Source organism: Suncus etruscus, chromosome 8, assembly GCF_024139225.1.
Source record: "Suncus etruscus isolate mSunEtr1 chromosome 8, mSunEtr1.pri.cur, whole genome shotgun sequence".
Lineage (NCBI taxonomy): Eukaryota > Metazoa > Chordata > Mammalia > Eulipotyphla > Soricidae > Suncus > Suncus etruscus.
In genome coordinates this window covers 115088221-115111942 of record NC_064855.1, presented here as the reverse complement: position 1 = coordinate 115111942, position 23722 = coordinate 115088221, and the positions used below count along the sequence as shown (strand labels likewise).

General features: G+C 44.9%; 1 protein-coding gene across 1 annotated transcript; it reads left to right on the top strand.

The window, feature by feature from the left end:
* The first annotated feature begins 327 nt into the window (after positions 1 to 327).
* Positions 328 to 20789, top strand: LOC126016008 (NUT family member 2G-like). Its single transcript, XM_049778522.1, has 8 exons — positions 328 to 511; positions 17022 to 17766; positions 18356 to 18484; positions 18895 to 19034; positions 19105 to 19278; positions 19399 to 19605; positions 19947 to 20092; positions 20328 to 20789. The coding sequence occupies exons 1-8, from the start codon at positions 328 to 330 to the stop codon at positions 20787 to 20789; spliced, it is 2187 nt and encodes a 728-aa protein (XP_049634479.1).
* The last annotated feature ends 2933 nt before the right edge of the window (positions 20790 to 23722 follow it).

Genomic DNA, 23722 nt, shown 5'->3' with positions numbered 1-23722 from the left:
CACCACGACCAGCAGTATCGTTAGCAGACCAAGCACCAGCCAATCAACTACCACTGGTACTGTCAGTGGCCTGGCAGTAAAAGTGGTCTGCGCGTTGGCGGTGGACTCCTGGGCTCCAAGAACTCCGGTTATCTATCCATCAAGGTTGGGCTCAGCAAACCGTGCAGCCTAGGCGGTCTCGGAGGATCTGGTGGAAGCAGAGAGGTCAGCGGATTCATCAGCAGTGGCCTCAGGGGTGCCAGCGGCACTGGTGGTCTTAGAGGTGCCAGCGGCATCGGAGGTCTTGGACAATCCAGTTGCCTGGGTGTTCTTGGCGGATCTCTAGGCATGGCTGCTCTGAAAGGATCCAGCAGCACGGGTGGTCCCTCTCCCTGTGGACCCAGTGACATCAGCCGTCCCAGTGGCACCAGTGCTCTCAGCAAGGCCGGCAGCATCCAAGGTTCCAGCGAATCTGGCAACATTGGTGGACTCAGCGGCCCCGGGCCCACTGAAGAGGAATTCTCCAAACAAGGTAAAGCCCCTGGCTGGGCCACCCCTGACCCCGTGAGTCCCTGGGAGACGGGTCAGAGCCTGACCTGTGCTGCCACCAGGTACAAGGTCTGGAGCCATATCAGGGTTTGTGGATCGGGTGTGAATGTGGTGGTGCCTCGCCTTGGCCATGCTGGAGGTTCTGAGCTCCCCTTGCTTTCCCTTCACCGTTGCCCCGGTGGCAGGACCCATTCTCTAGCCCGGTGTGGCTCCTCCCTGACCACAACATACCTAGGCTGTGGCCGCTTTCCACCCTGCCGGGCAGCACCACTCCCTGCTCTGCCATGCTTAGCCTGGGCCAGCATCTGCGTGTATTCCAGTGGTGTGTGGCAGATCCATTGCATCTGCCCCTGGAACAGTGAGTGGGCAGAGGGCAAGGGCCACCCACTCCTATGCAAGCAAGGTGTTTCCAGGGCTCCTGGCTCTTGCTTCTCACCTCTCTGCAGGTCATGCACGGGTCTTATCTCTGTCTTATCTCTGTCCTGTGTGCAACCATGTGTGCTGGGCCAAGTGTGGTGTGTGTTATGCATGACCCAGCGTGGCGTGTGATATAGGTGACTTCAGGTGACATCGCATCTATGGAGAGTGTGGTTGTGTGGATGTGTGGAGCACATATTCTGGATGTTCCATGTGTAGTTGTCTGGTGTCTACTACGTTCTTTGTGTGGTCTGGTTGATATGGGCAGTGTGATGGGTGACTAGAAAATGGTGCTTGCCTAGTGTGAATGGAGTGGTGTGAAGTTGGGGGTTGACGTGACTGATGGGAGAGACATGGATGGTGAATGCAATGGGAGTGGTATGAGTGTGGTGTGATGTGTGTGAGTGCATGAGGCTGGATGAATGTGGAGTTGAGATGTGTTGTGCAGTCAGTCACGTACACTAGATGAATGTGTGTGATGTGTGAATGTGGTGTGCTCTCAGTGTGTGTCATGATATGCACTACTACAGATACACAGACATGTTGTCTTAATTGAAACGAATGAGTCGTTGTTTTGGGAGGGGGATGGTGAGGCCTTCTGGGCTTGACCCAGCTCCTGCAGCCCCTATGGTCTGGTGGCTCTGAAGGTTGTAGGATGAGGGCAGAGATGTCCACAAAGCAGTCCCATGAAGTTCCAGGAGCCAGCCAGCTTGATTTCTCAGTCCCTACCGTCATGCAGACGTCCTCCCTTGGCCTCTCATACTAAGCCTTTTCCTAGCAGCCACTTCTCTGCTCCTCCTGGATTTCTCGGCCTCTGTCTCCCTTTCCGCTGCCTTGGCCAGGCTTCCTCACTGGCTTCCAAGCTGACTTACTCCCTTTGCTGATCCTGCTGCTGTTGCTGCTGCTTCTTTGATGATGCTCCATGACTAATGTTGAGTCTGCTGCTGAGTCTGCTGGTGATGCCTCTCATGCTCTTCTCTCTCTAACTCTCCTATGTTCTTATGCCCTCTCTCCCCCCATCCAGGCAAGACTCTCTCCCCGCCCATCGCAGGAATCGGCTGCTCTGATCATATGTGTGTGTGTGTGTTTGTGTGTGTGTCTAATCAGTTGGGATGAATAAGAAGTTAAGGGAGGGGGTAACCTCATCTATATAGTAACTGTGGAAGAAGTAGGAGAGATGTGTGTGGGGTGTGGCACGTGTGCTGAATGTGTGTTGGTTCTGTGCTGTGATGTGTGATTGGCGGGGTGTGAATAGCTAAGGTATGCTGTGTGGTATATGGACTGCATAATATGTGGTGTGTATAATCAAATGTGTTACAGCTGAGGATGTCTGATATGTGGGGTTGACAGAGGGATGTGTGGTGAGTTCTGTGCGAATCAGGGGGACATGTGTGTGGAATTGTCAGGTGTGAATGTGGCATGCAGTGTCGTTGAGCTTTTTTGTTCTATGTCAATGTGTGCCATGATAGGTGCATCCTGTTTAGCATCCATGTGTAAGAGATGTGGGGTGGTCGTGCGTGATGTGTTGTGTGTTTGGCAGGTACACCGTGTGGTACCTGAGATGCGTAGCCTAGGTGGGCATGTCCTCCCTTGCAGGAAATCTCTTCATTTCTCCATGGTGATTTCAATTCCATCTGGATTTCTCCCAAGGTCCTCACTGGGGCAGGAGCCACAGGGGTCACTGTCAACTATCCTTCCTAAACAAATGACCCCTTTCTGATGGGCCACCCAACACACAGTGCTCAGTGATCTCTCACTTAGGTGCTTTGGCCACAGGGGTTAAGGGGTGGACATGGGCCTTCTCAACCCTACCTAGGCATATGGACCCTGCCAGTGCCCAGCACTCAGCAGTCCATATCTTGATAATTCTGTCCTCTTGTCCCCTCTGTCCTGCTCCATCCCTAGCCAACTAGGTCCCCATCCCAGCCTCTCGGTGCTGGCACCTCCTTGCCTTTCTGGACCTTTCTCCTCTTGGGTCAGGCTTTCATTTGTGACTGGTGGGTTCAGTTTGGCTTTGAGATGGAGTGACTGTCACCAGCTGATCTTGTTTGCCCTTCATGCCACTTGCGTGATACCCCCTTATCTGAAGATATATGTTCCTTGAGATGGACCAGAATCCAGGGGCTGGGGACGTAGGTGGGTCTGAAGTGGGAGCACTTGCCTGACCCATGGGAGCTCCTGAGTTTGACCTCCCACACCAAGGCCTGCCAATCCATAGACCCAGTGCACTAAGTGTCCAAGGCACCAGTGATTGGCCCTAGTAGATGGAGCCCATCATGGTGCTTAAGGGTTTCCTTGTTTTCTCCCACAGGCCAGACTCATTTTAATAGTGACCAACATAAGCCCTCTGTTTGGGAGAAAATCTGGAAGAAATTATCAAAATCCACAGGAAAATTAGCCTTTCCTGAGGCTTTTCCTAGTGGGCAGAGGTCAGAGGTGACCCTACTTTCCGGTGAGTGCTCCCTGAGCACTGACCCTTGGGTCATCTGGAAGACATTGTCAGGTGGGGCTCAAGGCTCCTGCCCAGCGTCAGTCTCACTGCAACTCTGCACACAGAGGCCAGTCCTGGATCTCAAATGCTTCGGGGTTCGTGTGGGTCCAGGCTTCTTCCTGATTCTTCCTGCTTCCTGCCTGTCTCCCAGACAAACGTTATTTAGAGCTCAGAGTCCAGAGGCGTCCTGGGACTCCCATGCCATACCTTCTTGCTGGTGAACTCTGGTGAACGCAGTAGAACTCTACGTTGTCTTTCCTAGCACAAAGTCTATACCACAGCTCCCTTCCCTCTTCCATTAGGAACCAATCGCAAACGGCAGTAACATCAGCGTGGTCGGCTCCTGTGTGCTTAGTGGCTAGTAGGGAGACAATCAGATGTTAGTGCGTTTAATCCCATCCGTAGACATACAGCCACAAAGACTTGCTTATGCAAATAGCTACACTTGCACATAAATACAGTCACACTGAGACACAATGATCATAGAGCTATGACACATGTGCAGAGATACAGTCATAGTCACATCCAGAATCTGCAGAGGCACACTATCTCGTACAACCACCCAGAAACGTGCTTGGGTCACTGGCCTCTGTCTTCTCTCTTCACAGGACCGGTGTGGGTGTGGGTGGTTATGCACCCAGCTCATCCCTACTCTGTCCCCATGGCAGCCAGCCTAGAGAGCCACACTCCATGCATTGGTTCTCTTCTCCCCAGCTTCCCAACTGCCACTTGCCCCAAGAATACTTGTGTGTGTGTTCTTGCTCGGGTGCCCTTGCAGCCCAGTGAAGCCTTCTGTCAGGCACCAGGCTGCCCAGGTCTTTTCCCGCTACCCCTCCCACCCCACTTGAGCCCCTGGGGACTCCTTCAGCCCCACCCCACAGAGCTCAGTAGAACTCTGCTGTCCTTGGGTCTCAGATCTAGACCTGTGGGGAGAGGTATGGCCCAGACCTATTTCCAGCTGGCTGGTAGAGACACACCAGGACAGCCACAGCGGTTCTCCAGGTCAGGTGGCTCAACTGCACATTTGTTGCCTGGGGACAGCCCAGTTCCCTTTCAGAGGGAACGGGAAGATGGAAGTCAAGGGCCCCACCAGTGTAACCAAAGCCTGCCTATTTTCCCTGTTCCTCCCCAGAGGCGAGTATGGCGGAGAAAGCACAGCACTGAGGACCACCACGAAGTGCCCCTGCTGAAAGCGGCTCTGAGATGATAGACCCAGCAGCAAGTGCCATGCAACACAATTTTAATTGTTTCCTGCTCTAGACTGAGCATTTAATGCTCTAGCCGGGGCCCATAAAACACACTTTAAACCCAATTCTGAGCCTTGGTAGTGGATGTTTCAGGCTTTGCAAATCATGCACTCCGCTTGGCCACTTCATGTGATTTGTTCAAGCTGCCATAAATGACACATCCACTCATGAATGTGGCTCTGTTCCAATAAAACTTTATTTAAACACCTGGAGCTATGAGTTGGGCATGGTTTTCACTTGTGAAATACTGTTCTTTTGACACTTTCCACCTAAAATTTCCAAATGCAAAAACCATTCTAAATTCTCAGACAAAATCAGGTGGCAGTAGAGATTCAAAACCTATCTGCAGTCTGGTCTTTGTTTGTACAGAAATCAACAAGTTGCTCCTAATCTCATAAGAAAATCAGAAGCCAAAATTATCCTGAAAATAATGAAGTTGAAAAACTCACATTTCCCAGTTTCAAAAATTCCTACCAAGTTACAGTAATAAGATGATTTGAGTATCAGCATGAAAAGAGAACAACACACGCAAATGAGGAAACTACAATTCACTATCTCTCATGAAAAGAGAGTTAAGAACACTTGAATTTGTGGGGGCCAGAGCGAGAGCATGGTGGGTAGGATGTTTTTCTTGTATACAATCAACCTGGTTTTGTCTGCAGTATCCATACTGTTGCATGAGCCTGTCTGGAGTGATTCCTGAGCATAGAGCCAGGAGTAACCCTTGAGCACTGCTGGGTGTGACCCCAGAACCAAATAAAAAAGAAAAAAAAGAAAAGAAAAACAAGAAAAGAAGAGATGGGGAGGAAAAGGAGGGAAGAGGAGAGAGGGGCGGGGAGAGGTAGGGAGTGGAAGGTACTAAAAAGGAGGGGAGAAAAGGGAAGGGAGAAGAAAGGGGACAGGAGGGGTGAAAGCGAAGGGAGAGTGAGGAGGGGAAGGGAGAGGAGAGGTGACAGGAGGGAAGAGAAGAGGAGTAGAGGGAAGAAGAGGAGAGAGTAGAAAAGAGGGGGAGAAAGGAAGGGGAAAAGGAGAGGGGAGGGGAAGTGAAGGGAGAGAAGAGAGAAAAGAGGAGAGAGGGGAGGGGAGGAAGGGAGGGGGGACAGGAGAGAGGAGGATGGATGGAAAGGAAAAGAAATAAGAAGCAGAAGGCATGAGGTGGCTCAGTTGTAAAGCGCATACCTTTATATATGAGGTCCTGGGTTCAATTCCAATACTAGGGATGGTGGGAAGAAACAAATACAAACACTATCTCTTCTGCATATGATCTACAAAAGTGCTTTTTAAACGACTTCATTTAGCCTGGTCTCAGGATACAAAATAAAAATACATGATCTTTTGTATTATTAGAATAACAATGAATGCATGAGCAACTGAATGATAAGCAATCTACAGTTGCACCCAACAAATTAGCATACTTAGGTCTAAAGCTATCAAAAATGCATGTTATATGCCGGAAATCACATCGTGCCCATGGAAGAAATCAAATATCTAGAGGCACACTGTGCTCCTAGCTTAGAAGATGAAACCTAATGACAATATATCAGATCTCCCCAAGAGGACACAGGCAGCAGAAGGTTAGTGAAAATACTGCAATATTGGAGCCAGAGTCAGAGTCCAGTGGGTGGGCTACTTGCCTTGCACTGACTGACCATCTGGCCTCAAGAGCTTGCCAGATGTGAACCTTGAGAGCCAACCAGGTGAAGCCCTAAATGCTGCTGGGTGTGGTCATTTGGGGGAAGCCCAAGACCAATATACCACAGAAAGAAATGCAACAATAATGTGTGTACATAGGGAAAAAATGAATTTAATTTATTTTGATTTACTGAAGTACCGTGGTGCACAATATATTAATAGTAATGCATGAGGTTAGAATATTCCTTGAACCACCCCCACCACCAAAACACTGATACCTCTGCACTGATGTCCAAAGGATCCTTCTTGTCTACACCCTACAGACTCGCTTCAGCCTCATTTCAGGGGGAAGTTTTCCAGAGTTTGATTTCAGTGGCCACTGCTGGGTCCTTTGTTTTGTTTCTTTCTACTCCACATTTGAATGAGATCATCTAATGTTTTGGAAGAAAGTTATTTTTTTTTTTTTTTTGGTTTTTGGGCCACACCCGTTTGACGCTCAGGGGTTACTCCTGGCTATGTGCTCAGAAATCGCCCCTGGCTTGGGGGGACCATATGGGACGCCGGGGGATCGAACCGCGGTCCTTCCTTGGCTAGGGCTTGCAAGGCAGACACCTTACCTCCAGCGCCACCTACCCGGCCCGGAAGAAAGTTATTTTAAAATGTAAATAGCAGTACAAGGAAACTAGAAAAGCTAAAATTTGGAAAGAAGAACTTGAGTGTGTGTGCCTTAAAGAATCAAGTGGAAATCTACTCAAAAAATTTTTGTTTGTTTGTTTTTGGGTCACACCCTGCAGCACTCAGGGGTTACTCCTGGCTCCATGCTCAGAAATCACTCCTGGCAGGCTCGGGGGACCATATGGGATGCCGGGATTTGAACCTATGACCTCTGCATGAAAGGCAAACCCCTTACCTCCATGCTATCTCTCTGACCCAGAAGTCTACTCAATTTTCAGACCTAATCTATTAACTACAGTTATCCAGATTGTGTGAAATTTTGTGGCATGAGAGAAAATATGGATGCAGTGATCAATAGCATAGAGACAAACCAAAAGCAACCCCACAAACAGATCCATGACTGTGTCAAAAGTGAAAAACATAAACAACTTTATCTTTTTAAAAATAAAACTGGGGCTGGAGAGATAACAAAGTGTAGGGCATTTGCCTTGCATGCAGGAGGACAGTGGTTTGAATCCCACATCCCATATAGTCCCTCAAGCCTGCCAGGTGCGATTTCTGAGCATAGAGCGAGGAGGAACCCCTGTGCGCTGCTGGGTGTGACCCAAAAAAACTAAAACTAAAATAAAATAAAATTAATAAAATAAAACTGTATTTGAACAACCTTGAGTCCATGTTTAAATTTTTTATGAAAGGGATCAAAGCAATAGCGCAGGGGGCAGAGTGTTTGCCTTGCACGTGGCTGACCCAGGTGCAATACCCGGAATTCCATATGGTTCCCTGAGCTCAGCAGGAGAGATTCCTAATCTCTGAATGCTACTAGATGTGGCCAGATCGCATGGAGGTAAGGCGTTTGCCTTGCATGCAGAAGGTCGATGGTTCGAATTAATCCCATATGGTCCCCTAGCCTGTCAGGAGCGATTTCTGAGCATAGAGCCCGGAGTACAACAACAATAACTACAAAAACCCACAAAAGCAAAAATTTAAAAAAGTGGGGTCAGAGCGGTGGCACTAAGGTAAGGAGTCTGCCTTGCAAGCCCTAGCCTAGGATGGACTAGTTTGTTCCCCTGGTGTCCCATATGGTCCCCCCAAGCCAGAAGCAATTTCTGAGTGCATAGCCAGGAGTAACCCCTGAGCATCAGTGGGGGTGACCCAAAATCAAACAAAAAAAGTGACAAGGTTCAGCTCTGTGATCATGAAAGTGAGGGGGAAGAACGACTTACTGGTATATTAAATATACAAACTATATTTAATCACAAAAATATAGAATTTTTAAAAAAATTTTCGTTTGTTTCTTGGGTCACACCTGGCAGTGCTCTGGGATTACTCCTGGATCTAAGCTCAAAAATTGCTCCTTAGCAGGCTCAGGGGACCATATGGGATGCTGGTGTTCGAACTTCTGACCTTTTGCATGCAAGGCAAATGCCTTACCTCCATGCTATCTCTCAGCCCCAACAATATAGTATTTCTATCAAAATTTAGAGCACTAGATTTTATGGTCACTTAGGTCTGCTATAGTCCTTCCAAAGCCTAATGCATGACATGAAATCCATTTGAGGTTGCTTTAGAAAATCTCCAACGTTTCTGCTCCCAATTTTTATTTTGTTTCCTTTGAGGGTCACACCTGGTTCCTTTTGGCGCTGTGCTTAGGTGTAGGTCATTCCTGGCTGTACTCAGGGGCCTTCTGGGATGCTGGGGATGTAATCTGGGTCAGCCTCACGCAAGGCAAACAGCGTCCTCACTGTGCTATTGCTCCAGCCCCATCACAAACACCCTTTTGCCCAAGAAGTACAGCCCTGGTGAGCGTGGCCAGAGCCTCCTTAGATTCAGGACAGTTAATGTTGAATTAATTTTGGTTTTACGCATTCAGACACCTTTCGTTGACTAAATTTAGGTCGATGTTCACCCTCATTTCTCTATATCACTCACAGTTGCGAAGCAAGGTTTTAGGGAAGGTTTTAGGGTTTCACCCTAAACGGTTTCACCCCATTTGTTCTTCTGAAAGTGTTTCCATCCCATAAATAAAACATTGCTTTTCCATAAAACACTATCTAATAAAAGTGCTGCTTGAATCTGAGTAAATTACAAATAATTGTGTCTAGCAGATATGATTACAAATAGATGCATTTTTTACCTCTGCATTATCATTATTTAGAAGGTTATCTCATCATTCGAGATGGCTCTTATCATATGCCTCTTAGAAAGAGAACAATGTTAAGTTTATAGCCTTTAAGCATAGATGAAGTGCCGAACAATAGTACAGCAGGGAGAGCATTTGATTTGCATGAAGCTGATCTGGGTTCAATCTCCAGCACCCATTTGGTTCCCCAAGCACTGCCAGGAGTAATTTCCAAGTGCAGAGCCAGGAGTAACCCAGAAGGCCACTGGGTGTGGCCCCCAAATACAAAAGAAAAAAAAAAACACCAAACAGTTTCCCAACACACACATGATTAAGATCAACCCTGGGCCTAATACAATCAACTTTCAACTCTTTTAATTCTCTGTCAGTTGATCAAAGATTAGTTGACTTTTGAGACAGGGTATTAATACGAGTTGATTCTAACCAGTTTTCTGAAACTGGGTAGTAAAAGAGTCCTTGGGGGAGGGCAGAGAAATAGTAGGCAGTGGGAGGGCTCTTTGCCTTGCACGTGACAGACCTAGTTTGGATCCCCCGCACACCCATCTTGTCCCCTGAGCACCGCCATGAGTAATTCCTGAGTGTACAGCCAGAGAGAAACCCTGAGCTCCACCGGGTGTGACTCAAAAAACACAAAATGGAAACAAAATAAATTGAAAGAGAAATTCCTAAGTCATTTAATACCCCTAAACCTATGGGAAGTTCAGAAATTGGGATTTATGGAGAGGAAAGTGGGTAAAGGTTGTTCACTGGTCAAGTGAAAAAAAAAGAAAGAAAGGCTGGGGTCAGAGCAATAGCACATAGGGATGGATGTTTGTCCTTGCACTCAGCCTAACTGGATTTACACTGCATCCCATATGGTCATTCTGAATCTGCCAGGAGTAATTTCTGAGCACAGCCAAAATAGCCCCTACTTGTCATCCAGTTGGCCCAAAACAACAACAACAACAACAACAACAACAACAACAAAATCCTTCATTGTTTCCATGGACCTTCTGAGAATGAAGCATTTTGGGGGGCTGGAAAGATGGTGCCCAGGTAAGGCATTAACTGGCCTTTCATGTGGCTAATGTGGCTTGACTACCAGCACCTAGATGTCCCCAGGCTCTACCAGGAGCGATCCCATGAGCACTGACCCAACAGTAAGTTCCTGAGCATTGCTGTGGGTGATTCCAAAAACAAGAACGTACTGAAAACCCTCTTAGGTTCGACATAAAATTGGTTCACGAGTCTTTGTCCACGTCTGGTCCTCGACGGCCCTTCGGGCAGGTCCTGGCTCGGTGAGCCCCACAGCTGAAGTCTCCCTTGGCACCGAGAACACGGTTTCCTGGCATCTCCAGGGGTCGATTCTTGTCCGTCCATGAAGAGCGAGGGAAGGACTTAGCAGTCCCCTGGGCCCTGTCTGGCGCACCCGAGGTTCCTCTACTGGTCTGTGGTACAGGCCTGACCCCCAAGTCAGCGATGAGAGAGACATGGAAACAGAGTGTAGTGCTCTGTGTGTAGTCACCTGGGTTCTAGTCCTGGCAATCCATTGCATCCCCCTGATCTCTGCCAGAGTGATCCCTGAACACAGATCCTGGGGTGATCCAGGGACTAATCAGCAGGTATGATCCAAAAAAGAAAAACAAAAAAAAAGAAAAATGAAAAATTTTAAATCGCGGGGCAGGCAGTGGCGCTAGAGGTAAGGTAAAGTTTGTAAAGCAGACACTTTACAAGCGCTAGCCAAGGAAGGACCGCGGTTCGATCCCCTGGTGTCCCTTATGGTCGCCCCAAGCCAGGGGCAATTTCTGAGCGCTTAGCCAGGAGTGACCCCTGAACATCAAACGGGTGTGGCCTGAAAAAACCAAAAAGAAAACAAAAGTTTAAAATCGGGCTGGAGCGCTGGCATTTGCCTTACGCCTGGCTAACCTAGGAGGGACTGAGCTTCTTTCCCCTGGTGTCCCATATGGTACCCCAAGTCAGGAGTGACTTCTGAGCACAGAGCCATGAGTAATTCCAAGTGTCACTGGGTATGGCCCAAAATCCAAAAAAAAAACCAAAATTCTTTTTTTAAATAGTGTGTATTCTACATAAAACATTATGGGTTTGGGGGCCGGAAGATAGCACAGCAATAAGGGATTATCCTTGCATGTGCCTGGCCCAGAATGGACCCGGGTGTGATCCCTGGCATCTCATATGGTCCCCTGAGGTTGCCAGAACTGATTTCTGAGCGCAGAGTCAGAGTACTCCTGGAGCGCTGGCGAGTTATGGCCCCAAACCAAAAAAATAAATAAATTAAATAAAATAAAACACTGTGTGTTTTATTTCCCATTGGCCTTCAAATACCTTTAACTCTCACCAGTTTTCTCTCCCTGGACCACTTGACCATTTCTATCATCAGTGGTTTTAAATCAGAAGCAAATAGAACTAACTTTGTGGGGGTGCCTGACTGGCAGCCTTGTGTTAGATTTCTATAGTGCTAGGAGATTCTTTTCTGGTTTGTGCTTGTTGTGAAATGGAAAGTTCTGGGAACCTTCTAGAAACCAAGGAATCATTTAATTACACAACAAATGAAGTCGCTGTGCTGAGATGTGGCCTCTGAGGTCAGGAGCTCCTCTGATCAGCTCCAGCAATGACTGCATGACCTGAGGCAAGTCCCACACCCTTGGCGAGTTTATTCTCTTAGGCAGCAAAAGAATACCAGAGTTCGGATCTAGCACAGCACACAAGGCACTCGCACTACACACACGAACCCAGATTCAGTTCTGGCAGGACACCAGGAGTGATCCCTGAGTGCAGAGCCAGTCAGCCCTGAGCACTGGGTGTGACCCCCCCCAAACAAAGAGACAAAGAGTAGTCAAGTTTATGGGCTACTAGGAAACAATAGAAATTCCCTCTCCCCTCTCTTCCTTTTATCCTTTCTCCCTTCCTCCTTCCCATCCTTTCTCCCTTTCTTCTTTTCCTCTCCCTCTCCCTCCTTCCTTCCTTCACTCCCTCTCTTCCTCCTTCTCTTTCCCTCCTCCCTTCCGTTCTCCCTTCCTTCCTTCTTTTCCTTCTTTCTTCCCTTCCCTCTCCGTCTGTCTTCCTTCTTTCCTTCCTTCCTCCGTTTATTCCATCTTTTCTTCCTTCCTTTGTTTCTGTTTATCTCTGCCACACTGCAGTGTTCAGGGGCTCTTTGCTTAGGGGGGACACTTGGAGAACCAGGTGGTACTGAGGGTCAACCATAGCTCATAAAGTCATTTCTCCATTTCATACCAGAACTATTTGCTGCTGTTTGTTTTTAAGGGCCCACACCTAGATATTAGCACTCGGGACTTACTCCTGACTCTGTGTTCAGGGATCACTTTTGGCAGCGTTCAGGGGAGCCATATGGAGTGCTGGGAGTGGAACCTCGCAATGGTGGCCTGCCAGGGAGGGAAGTGCCTCACCCAGCTGTACTCTCTCTCCAGCCCCCTGGCTGGTTTCTTTTGTTACTGCAATGTGTGGTTGTATCTTTAAGCTCACAGGTATCTGTATCTAGAAAGCAAATTCCTAGACCTAGGCAGAGGGAGCTGAATGGACCAGAGCATGTACTTTGTGACGCTAAGACAGTATGACAGTAAGACACGTGACATGGTATTAGATGAAGAAAAGAGGTGGTCTAGGGCTGGAGCGGTGGCGCAAGGGGCAAGGCGTCTGCCTTGCACACACTAGCCTAGGATGGACCGCGGTTCGGTTCCCTGGTGCCCCTAGGATCTCCCAAGTCAGAAGCGATTTCTGAGTGCCTAGCTAGGAGTACCCCCCGGCGTGTCACCGGGTGTGGCCCAAAAACCAAAACTAAGGAGGTGGTTAAAAGGTGCTTAATGGTGGATTCTACAGTGTGAGGGCCCCAGAACTTCCAGCTCACAGAGACAGAAGGTAACAGGTGATTGGCAGAATCCAGGGAGCAGGAGCAACATTGGGGGGCGGGGCTCTTGTTCCACAGGGGCAGATTCAGTAGGAGACTCAGGCTGCAGTGAGAGGCGACAGTGATTGTTAGCACAGCCTTAAAAAGTAGGGGCTGGAGAGATAGCACAGCGGTGTTTGCCTTGCAACCAGCCAATCCAGGACCTAAGGTGGTTGGTTCGAATCCTGACGTCCCATATGATCTCCCATGCCTGCCAGGAGCAATTTCTTCATTTTAATTTATTTTAATATTTTAGTTTATTATTTTATTTTATTATTTCATTTTTTATTTTAGTTTATTATTTTTTGTTATTCATATTATTTTATTTTTTATTGTATTTTGTATTATCGTACTTTATAATATATATTTTATATATTATTTTTTATTTTATTTAAATATTAATTTTATTTTATATTATTTTATTTATCTTATTTAATTATTTTATTATTTACTTTTATTTTATTTCATCATTTCAATTTATATTTTATTTTGTTTTTTTATTGTTTCAATTTTATTTTAGCTTATTATTTTATTTTTATTTTAGTTTATTATTTTATGTTATTTATATTATTTTATTTAATATTATTTATCTTATTTTATAATATATTTTATTTTTAATTTTATTTTATTGTTTATTTGACGTTATATTTTATTTTAATAATATTTTATATTATCTTTATTTTATATTATATTATTTTATTTAACTTATTTAATTATTTTATTATTTACTTTTACTTTATTTCTTCATTTTAATTTGTTTTACTATTTTAGTTTATTATTTTATTTTATTATGTCATTTTTTATTTAATTTATATTTTAGTTTATTATTTTATGTTATTCATATCGTTTTATTTTTTATTTTATATTATTTATCGTACTTTATAATATATTTTATATTATATTATATTTTATTTAAACATTAATTTTATTTTATATTATTTTATTTATCTTATTTAATTATTTAATTATTTACTTTTATTTTATTTCATCATTTCAATTTATTTTTCTATTTTAGTTTTTTATTTTCTATTGTTTCATTTTTATTTTAATTTATTATTTTATTCACTGTGGTGTGAAGTTTGCTGAGAAAGAAGTCTCTTTTGAAGGAGGTTAGCAGCAGAGAGGAAGTAGACTATTTTGGGGGCCACAAACCTTTATTTATGGAAGAGACACTAAAGGGTATAGCAAGTTCAACCTGTTTGCATTGTGTCTGAGAATGATCTAAGTGGCTATATGTTACCATACCAATTGTACAGCCAATGAACAGTTTGAAGAGAAGTAATCACTCTGGTCCTTTGTCTGACAAACCCCCCTCGGTCAAGCTCAATTGAATATTCTCCTACCCAAGCCTTTCTGCCCTCCCCACAATAACTGCAGTATGCCCTTAGCCCAACATTCTGAAGTTTAAATTCAAACAGCTAACAACTGCCTCCACCATTTTGAATCTGAGCAACTGTGGAAGCAGTTCACTCTGAAACTTGTTCCCAATATTCTTAGTTGTGAACAGTAATAAGTGGCTGTGAACCCTGACCCAGTGAATTGGGATAATTTCTTGGGGAGGTAAGCGTGTGCATATGGATATGAGGGGTTAAGTGTGTCACCAATGTTCAAACTAAAATGACCATGCAGCTACAGAACTGTGGAAATCTTCCATCTAAGTCTGCCTCAGGCATTATTTGATCTTTTTAGTCCCTAATGTCATCATATTGAAAATCATGCTATTCAGGGACTTAGTGACAACTAACATGGACAGAAAGAGGGAAAGAGTGTCTAATGTTTAACATGGGTGGCATAAAGAATATTTGGTGCTGAACATGTATTCTTGGGATGATTCATTAACTTTTAATGGCTGATCATGAGTCACTGTGGTCTTAAGTTTGCTTAGAAAAAGAATATTCTTTTGAACTAGTTTAGCAGGAGAGAGGAAGTAGACTGGTTTGAGGGCCACAAAACTTTACTTATGGAAGAGGCAATAAAGAGAATAGCAAGTCCAACGTTTGTGCAGTGTGTCTGAAAATGATCTAATTGGCTAAAAGTTACCATGCTAATTGTGCTGCCATTGTATAGTTTGAAGGAAAGTAATGGCTCAGGCCCTTTTCTGACACCCCCCCCTCGGCCAAGCCCCATGGAATGCTCTGCCACACAGGCATTCCTGCCCCCCCCCAACTGCAGGATGCCCTTGGCCCAAAATTCTGAAGTTTAAATTCAAACAACTAATCAACTGCCTTTGCCGTTTTGATTTTGAGCACCTGCAGGAGCAGATCATTCTAAACCTTGTTTCTAATATTCTTCTTTGTGAAGACTAATAAGTGGCAGTGGTCAGTGACTGAGTGAATTGGAATAATTTCTCAAGGAGGTAAGCCTATGCAGATGGGTGTGTGAGGGATCAAGTGTGTCCTCAGTGTCACCCATGTTCAATCTGAAATGAACATGCAGCTATAGAACTCTGTAAATCTTCCATGAAAGTCTGACTAAGGAATTGTTTTTTTGTCCCTAAGTCATCATGTTGAAATTCATGAAACCTGGGGACTCAGGGACAACGAAAGTGGACAGAAAAATTTAGAAAGAGCGTCTAATGTTTAACATGAGTGGCATAAAGCCTATTTGGGGCTGATTGTGTATTGTCGGGGTGGATCAGTCACTATAAGTGGCTGGTCATGAGTGACTGTGTTGTGAAGTTTGCTGAGAAAGAGAAGTCTCTTTTGAATTAAGTTAGCAGAAGAGAGGAAGTAGACTGTTTTTAGTCAGCCACAAATCTTTAACTCAAGGAAGAGGCAGTAATAGAATAGCAAGTCCAACTGTATACAGTGTACCTGCAAATAATCTAAGTGGCTAAAAGTTACCATGCTAATTGTACTGCCATTCAATAGTTTGAAGGAAAATAATGGCTATGGCCCTTTTCTGACACACCCCCTCGTCCAAGCCTCATGGAATGTTCTGCCACCGAGGCCTTCCTGCCCCCCCACCACCAACAACTGCAAGATAAGCCTTTGGCCCAGCATTCCGAAATTTAAATTTAAACAACTAATCAACTGCCTCCGCCATTTGATTCTGAGCATCTGCGGGATCAGTTCACTCTGAGTCTTGGTCCCAATATTCTTTGTGAAGGGTGATAAGTAGCAGTGGTCTGTGACTGAGTGAATTGGGATAATTTCTCAAGGAGGTAAGCCTGTGCGGATGGGTGTGAGGGGTTAATTGTGTCCTCAGTGTTAGCCATGTTCAAACTAAAATGACCATGCAGCTAGAGAATTCTGGAAATCTTCCATGAATGTCTGACTCAGGCATTATTTGAACTTTTTATTCGAAAACGTCATCATGTTGAAACTTATGAAACTCAGGGACCCAGTGAAAACTCAAGTGGACAGTAAGACTAAAGAAGTGTGTCTTGGGGCCGGGCGGTGGCGCTGGAGGTAAGGTGCCTGCCTTGCCTGCGCTAGCCTAGGACGGACCGCGGTTCGATCCCCCGGAGTCCCATATGGTCCCCCAAGCCAGGAGCGACTTCTGAGCCAATAGCCAGGAGTAACCCCTGAGCGTCACCGGGTGTGGCCCCCCCCCAAAAAAAAAAAAAAAAAAGAAGTGTGTCTAATGTTTAAAAATGGGTGGCATACAGCCTATTTGATGGTGATCGTGTATTGTTGAGGTGGTTCTGCCACTGTTAGTGGCTTCACATGGCCTTTAACCCTCAGGTTCATGACCAGAGTACAGTAATATATTTCCCATTAGTCTGTAGTGCAGAGATCAAGGCTATCCAGGCCCTCAGTGCAGCAATCATATGCCTCACACTCTGGGTCTGAATGAACGATAACAGAGCTTGAGGTGAAGGATCCCACGGAGTCAGGAACCAAATGCTGTGTCATGGTTCAATTCCCTTAACCGGCTTTGGGTCTTTAGAAGCTGAGACTGAAGGATGTCTATGGGTATATAGTCAGAAAAAAATCTGTTCCTCTCTACGATCTTCACTCTCATTGCTCCTTTTCTCTGTCTCCACAGCATTTCCTGATCTGATCCCGGACATGACCCTGAACCTGGGGATGTCTAGTTCGACTTTAAGGGTATTGCCCTTCCTCAATCCAGGGGCCAGTCCCAGCTACCTACCCAGGAACCGCTTCAGGTTCCGCCCCCGGATAGACCTTGGTCGTCAATCCCGGCGGCCCTTTTGTGCTGTCGCCTTTGCCCACAATATCCCCGTGACAGGAGCTGCAGGACATGGACCCAGTAACGCTGAGCCTGGAGTGTTCATCTTCCAGGTTGGACCCAGTAATGCTGAGCCTGGAGTGTTCATCTTCCAGGTTGGACCCGAGGCAGAGCTAGTGGCATCAGCAAAGCAGCCTGCCTTCCAAATGCAGGGTAGACCCAACTGGGGTGCAGCAGGATCTCTGCCTGGAGGTCCACGTTATCCTGCACCCCTTATTTCAGCATCTTCTGTAAAGAAGACCGTGGTGCCCACCACAGCCTCTAGGGTCACCCAGGCTGTCCAGGGGGGTTTTGGTCCTCAAGGTCCACCCTCAGTGACCCAGGGGCAACCCATCATACTCCCATTCAATGGTGGGCCCCAGACCATGTGGGTAACTGGGGACAATGGTGTGGCCCCTGTTCAGAGCAGAGGCCCCCGTGAAAAGGTCGGCGGTTCCCAGAGTGTTTATGCAAACTTTCGGCTCTGGCAGCGCTACAAGCCACTGGCCGGATTGTACTTTACTCAGGCTCCAGATACCGAAGCCTTTGCCTGCTTTCTCATGTGAGTACTTTGGAGCTTCAGGCTCTCGGGAGCTTTTCAGAAGGGGAGAGAGGAGAACCCCTAGGGAAGGTCTTTGGGACAGCTGCAGGACTGACCAGAACCCAGACGACAGGGACTACACACACAGGAGTCACCCTCCAGTTGATAATGGCATGCAGAACTCTGTCCTTTCTGGCCAGCACAGTGAGTCCAGCCTCACTATCCACATGTCCTCAGAAATGCCTTCAGAGAAGTTCTAGACTCGGTACCCCATAGTGATCTAGTCATGATCTTAATGCTCAACTCAGTACCTTCATTAGAGTCCAAGCCCAGCCTCTGAAAACTCAGGAACAATTCTCAGTTCCTATCAAAATATCTGAGCACTGCGAACATTGGTGAGAGAGGCCATCTCTGTCTAGGGCTTGGGGTAGGGGTGGGGTATCTCAAAGCACCTCTCACAATTGAGGGTAGACACTAGTATGATAAGTAGGGTGGATTGTGGGAAATAAAAATCCAAGGTGGTTTGTAAAATGTACTGTCAGGGTCTGTTAGCACAGGAGTGGAGATAGACATGTTTGGGCCAAACTTGACCCTGACTGTGATGTTCTAGCCCTGTCTTACGATCGCTGGCCCGCTTGAAGCCCACTATGACTGTAGAGGAAGGCCTGGGAAAGGCGATGCAGGAATGGCAGCACATAAGCAAGTCTGAGCAAGAGATCTACTATGGCATGGCGACTAAGTGAGTGTGGCTTCGGGTTCAGACTGGAGGGGTCCTGGTTGACTGCAAGCCTGGGGTTACTGGGGCCTCTCCTGACCCTGTATGGAATCAGGGCAAGATCACAGGGGCCCTGCAACCCAGAAAGGCCCTGCCCTGCAGAATCTTCCCCTCCCTGGGGCCCAGGCATTTCCCATCCCCAATTTGGGACCCAGACATTACACCCTTGACCTAGATGCTCTGAACTTCCTACAAAAGATGTAGTCTGTACTGGGTACACAGGAACTTATTTCACGACCCCATTCTCAACAGTCCTGGGTTTCTTAGCCACAACAACCCCAAGTCCCCTTCCTTCCAATTGCCCCTGCATGGCCTTGGATTCTGTTCGAGTCAGGCTAGGACTCTCTCAGAGGGATTGTGCTCCCCCACTCCAGGTTCATGGAGTTTGAAACAGAGGAACAGATGCAGGCACCGAAACTGCAGTGCGGCAAGGGGGAGAAGGTCCTACAATCCTCCACCCTTCCAAAGCCTGAGCTTCAGGGGACACCACCCCCAGCTGTGGGCCAACAGTCAGGTAGGACCCTGTACCCACAGGGAAAGGCTACAGGTCATAATGAGGACCCTGTGGGTCTGTCCCTTCGCAGGAGCCTTTGGCCTTCAGAACCTCCCCAGTCCTGGAGCTCAGCTGCTCCTGGTCACCTGTGTTTCTTTGTCCTTCACCCTGTCGGTTTCTTACATGCTCCACTTAATAGAGGATAGGAGCCCTGTAGACACTTTGTCCCCTCCTCACACTGAGGGTCTCCTCAACTCTACTCCAGGCAAAGGGTTCAGGGATCCTTACACAGCCTTCAGGTACCTTGCCCCCTACTCTTCCTCAATGCCATGTGTTTGTGCAGGAACATGGGTCCCTTAGCCTCTTCTTCCTGCCTTCTCCTTAGCCTGTGTCACGGGGAATGCCAGTCCACGGGCCCTGGCACCTCTACCCACAAAACCCAAGGATCAAAGTCTCCCCAGGACCCAGGCACCTTCTGAGATCCCCGCTGAAGCTGTGGAAGAGTATATAGAAATAATGAACGATCTTCTGAAGGACCACAAAATTGAGGAGTCCAGGAAAGATCTAGAGGAGGAGGAGGACAGGACTTGGTGTAACCCAATATGACTGAGCTATCTGATGAGCTGTGCTTCTCAGAAGGACTTTGTTACCAAGGTAGCTGGGAGGGTGATGGATAGTGGGATGTCTCGGTATCTAATAACTACTTTTCTGTGTCTAAGGCTGTAAAGAAAGCCCCTGTGTGTCTGTATGGCCATTGGTGCAATGCTTAGGGTTTAGTTTCTATAGATGATTGTACATATCTATCTGTGTATGTTTTTGGCACATGTTTCATGTGTGAACACCTAAGTTTTCATAATTAGGTGTTGTGAACAGGCATCCAGGCCCCCACTGTGCTAAGAATGGAGTGTTTGCTCCATCCTTTCCTCCCATTAGTAATCCTTAACCTATTTCCTTCTGCCCAGGTGGAGGCCATCATTGACGATCGGTTCCTGGGACACCTGCTCTCCTCAGAGCCCCAGTTGGATATCTCAACCCTTGCAAAGGAATTGGAAGAGGTGGAAGGATTCAGCCGCTCACAGGTGAAGAGCCAGATGCAGCTGCAGTGTTAGCTCAGGGAGGGGACTCCATTGAACCTCAGAGAGGAGGGACATGGACATGGGGGTGAAAGGAGGGACTGTGGGACATAAGGAACCTGATAGGCATCAATAAAACTGGGGTTGTCCATTTTTTAGAAGACGTGGGTCACATAGTCCCCACATAACTCAGCACTGCACACCGTTCTCTTATCTACCACCTTTCCCTCCTTCCCCCAAGCTTACGGATGAGAACCTGCAGGCCCTGCTTGATGAGCAGACGGGGAAGGCTCATCTCTGCCACCAGAAGACCCACCAGGACTCAATTCCAGAGGGGATTTCAGCCAACATCGGTGCCCCGACACCCACCCAGGCCAGCAGGCCAAGGGCGAGCGCTGCTACTTCCACCTGTGTGCCAACAAGTTCTTCGGGACAAACTCCAAGGCCTGTCATTCAGTTGGCAACTGAAGCCTCTGAACCCAAACCCAGCCAGTGTCCCCACCCTGTTCTCACCACCCTGGGCAGTAGGGCTGACCACATCCTGGAAAAGGACCCTCTTGGCATTTTGATGCCTGGGCCTAATGAGAGCTCTGAGGAGGAGGATCTTCCCAGCCTGGCCTTTCTCCTGGATCCTTGCCAGAGCCGGCAGCCCCGTGGCTTGCCTCTGAGACCTGCCCCTGCCCCTGGCCCCCCAGAAGCCTAGAAATAGTCTCAGGTCTTGCACTCCTTTGAGAAGGGCCATCCACACCTCTGAGCCTAATACTGGCCCATCTAAGAAACGCAGACGTTTGGGGAGGGGCCCAAACATGTGAAATATCAAACCTCTGCTTATAGTTGAGACTTCCTAAACACAGTTCCTTGTGAAAAAAAACCAGACCTAATGACCAACGTCTCCCTCTGTCTGAGAAATTTAACCATAGTGTTTATATAAAAAAGATATAATAATATATAACATATACAAATAGAGATAATTTTAATGTGACATATCTCTATGTGAGTTGTTAGAATAAGAATTTGAAGCAAGATCCTCTTAGTAATTAGTGAAATAAAATCATTGGAAAATGTACTTTTTTATTTTGAAAATGTTATATATAGAACAAATTAGCATAGCACTTAAAATAAAAAATTAAAAAAAAAACAAAAAAATACAAAAAATAAATAAAGGGGTAATGAAGAATGTACTCAAGGCAATGGAAAGAGTTAAAAAGCTTAGATTAAGTTTGTTGAAAATAGGGGCTCTCTGGCTCATTTAGAATAACTACTCTTGCCCAAAACCGACTGGAAAGATGAAGTAGCTACAAAAGTTACTATTGTAATGAGATATTTAGCATGATAAGAAATACCATAATAATATCAGTAAGCTTTCTATAACTGATCCTGTAGAAGTTGTAATTTTAAGTATCTCTTGTACAATTTTGTCAATTTGATAACTATAATTCAATTTATTTCCTAGCACTATTTTCTTTAGAAGTTCTTCACCAAGGATCTGCCCAAGGAAACTGGGACTTTTTGTTCACCTGTTTCTCCAGTATTGTAAGTTGCGATTTATTTGGCTCTAGCCTTCCCCTGCCTTATTATGGTAAGTAAGAGTTCTGAGTTCTTAAGTATAAAATTTTCTTACCTTTTAAGCAGTGGGGCACATTCTAAGCACTTTGTGGGGAACTATAAACTTTTCCAGAGTTTATTTATACATTTTATTTAAGTTTTATATAAGTTAGTTGTTTATTTTGATTCATTTATTTGTTAAGCATTGATTCCTAACATTAGTTTCAGGTATACAAACTTACAGATACAGTATACTCTGTTATATGTTCTAGCAGTTTTCAATGATATAGTCCACCTTTAGTTTCCACCAATATTTTAATGCTAGAATTTAAGAGCTATTAACTAGTGGCTTTTCAGAAGACAGTTGATACTGGCTATAAATTCCCTTTATACATGTTTCTCCCTAGGGTTAAGTATAATAGTTAGCCATATTTCATTTGTCCATGGTCTGAGCAAAGAAGTAAGAAACAAGATGATCTTATAAGATGTAGAAAACAATTGACTCAATGGAATCTCTCTTCGTTCTTTGTGTGTTTTGGGAGTTTCTTTTAGGTGTCTTTTAATTTGTTTGTTTGTTTGTTTTGTTTTTAAGGTAAGAGAGTCAGGAAATAAGCCTCTTGTTCCTGGTCTGTTTCAGGGAGTAAAACAGTGGTTCTTCAATGTCTGTAGAATACATTACTCACTCAGGAGTTGTAAAATTTTGTTACACTTCAGACTAATACAACTAGTATTTCTATGGGTAGGACACATATCTATGTCTACAATTTCCCCCTATGATTTCAGCGAATAGTCCAGATGAGCTTCAGACTTGAATTTGATCAGGATAACTGGAACAAGATGCCATGTTTTGGATGATGGCTTTGGAAGATCTATTTATAAAAACTAGACAAGTCAGTCACTTTATACCCTCATTGGGTATTTCTTGGTATTGGTATTGGGTATTTCATTGGTATTGGTGTTTCTTATTGTTGGTCATACATATGTCCTCCATTTGCTTTGTTAGGCCACGTAGAGTAGGCTAATTAATTGATTTTACATATTTATCATTCATGTATGAATTTAAATATTAGCTCATACTCCCATTAGTGCTTCATATTATCCAGTTTATTTTAGTTTAATCTCTTTGGAAGCAATGGTTCATTTGTTTCTTTTGTTTTAAAGTGCCTATGGAGGACATTTGTCCATTTTTCAATGGTTGCATTTCTTTTTGTTTTTGCCATACGATACTACCAAAATGTTGACTTTTTGATTCTCTTCCAGCTGTATCTGTAGCGAGTAAATGTACAAACTTTTACATTGCAGTTTCACTCCTATACAGTGTTTTATTCAGAAATAAAATATATAATATATTTTCACCATATCACATGAAACCAAAACATGCTTTAAACTAAATCTAGATATTCCATCATATTAAGTTACTCATAACATAATTACTCTGCTATAGTATCTAAATTGTTATTTAATTTTTATAATTTTACTTATAATTACATAAATAATTTGTTGTATAGAATGAATTAAATTTATATTCTATTTATTTAAATAGAATTACATATTACAAATTAGTTTTACTTTTACTGAGGCATATCATTGATGCTAGAATCTCATGCGTAGAATGCTTCACTACCATACCCAAGCATTCTCAGTGTTGGCTTCCCTCTACCAGTGTAACAAGTATCTCTTCCTTCAGCTGCCAGGTAAGCTTAGTTCTGTTATTCATATTTTTAAAAGATCATTAATTTCTTTTTAAATTTAATAAAATGAGTCAAAACATTTAAGTTTTTATATTATTTTATGCTATATCATATTATGTTTGTACGTTTCTATACAAATATTGACCTCCATATTAAAGTATTATAAGACTTATTAGCTAGGTTACACTATATAAGACTTACAATTTTATTACTTGTTCATTCTTTTCTCCTTGAAATGTAGTTTTCTTGTAGTACAGAAAAATTCACATTAGTTAGAGTTGCAACAAGTGTGTATCTTGAGGAGAAAATTTTTAATTTTAATCTTGTGTAAAAGTAATAAAAAAATTTTGTACTATTCATTTCTCCCTCATCATTTGCATCTAAGCTTTTTCTCTTCAGG